Genomic DNA, 5,935 nt, shown 5'->3' with positions numbered 1-5,935 from the left:
GGGACGCAGCGTAGGATGACGGGACGCAGCGTAGGATGAGGGGACGCAGCGTAGGATGAGGGGACGCAGCGTAGGATGAGGGGACGCAGCGTAGGATGAGGGGACGCAGCGTAGGATGACGGGACGCAGCGTAGGATGACGGGACGTAGCGTAGGATGAGGGGACGCAGCGTAGGATGAGGGGACGCAGCGTCGGATGAGGGGACGCAGCGTCGGATGATGGGACATAATGAGGGTTAGGCCTTTGGGTGTATTTGGTGGAGACTGGCATGCCGTTGTCAGGCTTTCATTCTGGTCCAGGTCATGACTTTTCATTTTTGTGATATTTCAGTTTCAGAGACCGGCCAAAGCTTCCTGACCCTCTTCTATGCTCAGGACCACTTCCTGCACGAACTCTTCTCCGTCTGCATTCAGGTGCTGAATAAGACATGGAAGGAGATGAGAGCCACCCAGGAGGACTTTGATAAGGTCACCATCTCCTTGTTATGAGGGTCTGAGAGTTTCAGGTCTTGTTTGGACCTTCTCATTCTTGCCAGCTTGTTGTTCTTATCTCTTCAGGTGATGCATGTGGTGAAGCTTGTTGTTCTTATCTCTTCAGGTGATGCATGTGGTGAAGCTTGTTGTTCTTATCTCTTCAGGTGATGCATGTGGTGAAGCTTGTTGTTCTTATCTCTTCAGGTGATGCATGTGGTGAAGCAACAGATTTCTCGCACTCTTGCTCTCGCACCGACATCAATGGACGTTTTCCGGACAAAGATTTCATCGCTGAATTATAGTGAGATTCTGCGCAGACGCCAAGAGGAGAGACTGATCCAAGACGAAGCACTTTCCCCACCTGTCATGTGAGAAGTCCACCAAAGCCAACTTACAGTGAGCTTGACTAAAGTGTTGGTGCCATGTGGTGACTGAAAGAAAAGCCACGAGTGATTTCCTTCTGGAAACGCTGCCCAATCCTCTGACTTCGGAGCTTGTTGGGCCGCAGCAGAATTATTATCTCTATATATTGTTCCATGTCAGTGATTCCAGGAGACTGTCGGGTCACAAATTGCAGATCTTCATGCTTCTATCAGCACAGGCTGATTCCTGTGTGAGACCTCTTGGATCCTTCTGCCCAAACTGAGATGAAACCCCGCCCCCTTCCACCACTAAGCTCCACCCCTGTTGTACAACTGTCACATGCTAGAACCTTAGTGGGCAGTAGAGGCACCAGCACTAGAAGATTGAGTTACAGGTGGAGGAGGACATAATGTAAACCTTCCTGAGAGAAACCTAGAAGATACCATTGGTCCTTCGTACTCAGAATGTACTTGTTTCCTAGCTGTTACACTGACTCTCTGGCTGTTACACTGTCTGACTCTCTAGCTGTTACACTGACTCTCTGACTCTCTAGCTGTTACACTGACTCTCTGACTTCAGCACTTTAAGTCACTGACTTGGAACTTCTAGGGTGGCTCGGCCTTTTCTGACCTCCATATTTGTTCCAAATCAGTAGAGCAGCCAAACAATGAGCATTTTCAGAAGGAGGCCAGCCATGTCAGCCTCTCAGGAAGGTTTACTTCAATGTTACTTCGTGGACCCCCTGGGCCTGACATGGATCAATTTGAAGGCTAACAGGAACTTTATAACCACATGGCGCTGCATCAATTTCAGGTCAGGTTCACTTTAAGCCTCAAACACGATTGTGAACAACATGACACATACAGAGGTCATACATGATGCCAACAGACATACCCCTACAGAGGCCAGAATGAAATCATTAGGTCATATAAGGTGTCTGATATAAATGCTTTGTATACAAAGTGTGTACAGCAAGCTTCAATCAGCTTTAAGACACCATTCAGGCACCATTCAGGCATCAGGCACCATTCAGGCATCAGGCACCATTCAGACACCATTCAGGCATCAGACACCATTCAGGCATCAGGCACCATCTGACTCTCTGGCTGTTACACTGACTCTCTGACTCTCTAGCTGTTACACTGACTCTCTGACTCTCTGGCTGTTACACTGACTCTCTGGCTGTTACACTGACTCTCTGACTCTCTGGCTGTTACACTGACTCTCTGGCTGTTACACTGACTCTCTGACTCTCTAGCTGTTACACTGACTCTCTGACTCTCTAGCTGTTACACTGACTCTCTGACTTCAGCACTTTAAGTCACTGACTTGGAACTTCTAGGGTGGCTCGGCCTTTTCTGACCTCCATATTTGTTCCAAATCAGTAGAGCAGCCAAACAATGAGCATTTTCAGAAGGAGGCCAGCCATGTCAGCCTCTCAGGAAGGTTTACTTCAATGTTACTTCGTGGACCCCCTGGGCCTGACATGGATCAATTTGAAGGCTAACAGGAACTTTATAACCACATGGCGCTGCATCAATTTCAGGTCAGGTTCACTTTAAGCCTCAAACACGATTGTGAACAACATGACACATACAGAGGTCATACATGATGCCAACAGACATACCCCTACAGAGGCCAGAATGAAATCATTAGGTCATATAAGGTGTCTGATATAAATGCTTTGTATACAAAGTGTGTACAGCAAGCTTCAATCAGCTTTAAGACCCCATTCAGGCACCATTCAGGCATCAGGCACCAGTCAGGCATCAGGCACCATTCAGACACCATTCAGGCATCAGACACCATTCAGGCATCAGGCACCATTCAGGCATCAGACACCATTCAGGCATCAGGCACCATTCAGGCACCATTCAGGCATCAGACACCATTCAGGCATCAGGCACCATTCAGGCACCATTCAGGCATCAGACTCCATTCAGGCACCATTCAGGCACCAGACACCATTCAGGCACCAGACACCATTCAGGCACCATTCAGGCATCAGGCACCATTCAGACACCATTCAGGCATCAGGCACCATTCAGGCATCAGGCACCATTCAGACACCCTTCAGGCACCTTTCTGCTTCAGTTCTTTAAGCCTCAAACACGATTGTGAACAACATGACACATACAGAGGTCATACATGATGCCAACAGACATACCCCTACAGAGGCCAGAATGAAATCATTAGGTCATATAAGGTGTCTGATATAAATGCTTTGTATACAAAGTGTGTACAGCAAGCTTCAATCAGCTTTAAGACACCATTCAGGCACCATTCAGGCATCAGGCACCATTCAGGCATCAGGCACCATTCAGACACCATTCAGGCATCAGACACCATTCAGGCATCAGGCACCATTCAGGCATCAGACACCATTCAGGCATCAGGCACCATTCAGGCACCATTCAGGCATCAGACACCATTCAGGCATCAGGCACCATTCAGGCACCATTCAGGCATCAGACTCCATTCAGGCACCATTCAGGCACCAGACACCATTCAGGCACCAGACACCATTCAGGCACCATTCAGGCATCAGGCACCATTCAGACACCATTCAGGCATCAGGCACCATTCAGGCATCAGGCACCATTCAGACACCATTCAGGCACCTTTCTGCTTCAGTTTGGGGAAGTTAAAAGGATCTTAAAGCCCCCCAACGGACCCTCAATCCGGAACTGTTCCCTGCAATCATTTCTTGTCTTCTGTCTTGTTGGTTAAATGAAGGTCAGCGTCACTCAACCTGGAATATAGAGTGTGAGTGCCGGGTGTCTAAGTGAAGACCACAGAGGACCCAATGCATCGTGTGATTGGTCAGAAGACTTTAAAAAGAAGAATAAAATATTCATAATAAACACACAAGGTGGGGGTGGGGCTGAGCCCGGAGTTGGACTTTAATGGAAGTGCTGGCGGTCGCTAGAAGGTTTCAGCACTACTTGTAGCTTATTGAAAGCCAGCCAGCTGCTTGTTAAAAGCCCATCTCCGGGCAAGCAAAAAAAGTACCCTGGCAATAAGGATACCCCCACACTGCAAGGGTTAAGTGCTCGTTTATGTCTAGGGGCTGACGTAAAGCAGATTTACTTATGTGATCCCCAATCCACCGGCATTCATCGCTCTCCTCTTCTTCCCCTTCTCTGGCAGTCAGCGCTCTCTTCCCCACCTCCTTCTGCGCTCAGCACTCTTCTCTTCTACGCCTCTCCCGACGGTCAGTGCTCTCCTCCCCCTCTGCTCTAGCTGGTGGAATATCCCTGTTTGGCCACACAAAAAATACAGATTTATGAAACCCACATTAGATGTGATGACATCAAAAGACCTTACCCCGCCTGAGCCCAGGGGAAAAGAGCAAGCAGGTACTGGTCCAGCAGCCTGGAGAGAGCAAGCGGGTACTGGTCCAGCAGCCTGGAGAGAGCAAGCGGGTACTGGTCCAGCAGCCTGGAGGAAGCCAGCGGGTACTGGTCCAGCAGCCTGGAGGAAGCCAGCGGGTACTGGTCCAGCAGCCTGGAGGAAGCCAGCGGGTACTGGTCCAGCAGCCTGGAGAGAGCCGGCAGGGATCAGGTAAGTATCAGTTTGACCACTAGACCTGAACAAGCAGTTAACCCTTGCAGCGCTGGGGCAGTTCCCCAACAAGGGTAGTTTTTGCTTTGCCTGGGTGACAGTGGGAACTCCCATTAAGATCAATGTTTAGCCTCCCCAAACTGGAAGCGACAATCTCTGCTGAACCCGCCCGTGCTCTGTAGGAAATGAGGACAGCAACATGCAGATTGTCTTTGACCCATCTGGGCTTCACTTCTCTGTGTTTTATGTAGGGAACTCAGAGCGCAGCTTCAACCAGAGCTCCTGAACCTAATCAGACAGCAAAGACTCCATTTCCTGTGTGAGGGCACCAAGTTCAGGAAGGTCAGCACCCGAAGAAGGCAGGGTAAGAAACTACACCCAATTCACTTTAACTTCAGGTTTAGAATAGTCCCTAACATGGATTTTATCTCAGCACTCATCACTGGAACAGGAAGAGAAATGAAACTTCCAAATGTGACAATTGTCTAAGAAGGTCGTTTCCCTCAATTTGTAGAAACTTGCTTTCACTTCCTGTTGTGTCTCTGGGAAAGTAGGCGACACTAAACTTAGGAGTGAAATCTAAAAAATACATTCAAATACCTTAACAACAATGTATCTTATTTGTGTCACTCGGCTGGAGATCCTCCAATCATCTGGGACACCGTCCTTCCTTCTGGAGGGGGGCTACGTCTGTTCCCCATGACCCCTGTGTGTGTTGTAAAGTAGTCACCGCTCCAAGCCCCGCCCCCGGGATGGAATACAATCTCCATACAAATTAGCTAACTATAAAGATATTTCTCCAGTCCCTATCTGTATCTGCAAATGTCTATACAGTCCCTACAGTCCCCATGGGAATCTAAAATTACATTTCAAGTCCCTACTATGAGTATCTTGGTGGCACATATTGGACTAGTGTTCCCGGTATCGTTTCATGGTGAGCAATAGTTACAAATACATAACTGATAATGATAAAAATAGACCCAAATCCATCCAGTCATATCCTCAGGATGACGTCTGATACTTTGTTACAATGAAGGTGAATACAGGAAGCCGTGCAGAAGGCTGTGAATGGATAATAACGACATTTAATCCTACAGGAAAATAAATGTATTCCCTTCTTTCAGATAAGCTTTGGTTCTGCCGACTCTCCCCAAACCACAAAGTGCTGCACTACGGGGACCTCGAGCACAACACTGACACCCTGCCGATTGAAACACTTGCCTCAAAAAGTGAGAACATCTCGAGACTACAAAGCGGGGGGTGGGAGAGACGACGCATATGAGACATACAATATATGAACTATATAAGGGAGGAGGTGACAGATTATTGGGGTGTGGGGCTGTATACAGGGGAGGTGACAGATTATTGGGGTGTGGGGCTGTATACAGGGGAGGTGACAGATTATTGGGGTGTGGGGCTGTATACAGATGAGGTGACAGATTATTGGGGTGTGGGGCAGTATACAGAGGAGGTGACAGATTATTGGGGTGTGGGGCTGTATACAGGGGAGGTGACAGATTATTGGGGTGTGGGGC

The 5,935-nt window shown here is 48.5% G+C and overlaps 1 protein-coding gene across 1 annotated transcript in view; it reads left to right on the top strand.

Annotated features, from left to right (window-relative positions):
* The window catches only part of LOC108803024 (engulfment and cell motility protein 3-like), a 24,803-nt gene that overhangs the window by 11,684 nt on the left and 7,184 nt on the right, over positions 1-5,935 (top strand). The window contains exons 7-10 of the mRNA XM_018574872.1: positions 331-467; positions 678-841; positions 4,652-4,764; positions 5,525-5,629. Coding sequence (XP_018430374.1) covers positions 331-467; positions 678-841; positions 4,652-4,764; positions 5,525-5,629 — 519 coding nt within the window. The remainder of the gene's footprint in view (positions 1-330; positions 468-677; positions 842-4,651; positions 4,765-5,524; positions 5,630-5,935) is intronic.

This window comes from Nanorana parkeri, unplaced genomic scaffold (genome assembly GCF_000935625.1).
Source record: "Nanorana parkeri isolate BGI_ZX_2015 unplaced genomic scaffold, ASM93562v1 scaffold3305, whole genome shotgun sequence".
In the NCBI taxonomy this organism is placed as follows: Eukaryota; Metazoa; Chordata; class Amphibia; order Anura; family Dicroglossidae; genus Nanorana; species Nanorana parkeri.
This window is presented reverse-complemented; position numbering and strand designations above follow the sequence as displayed.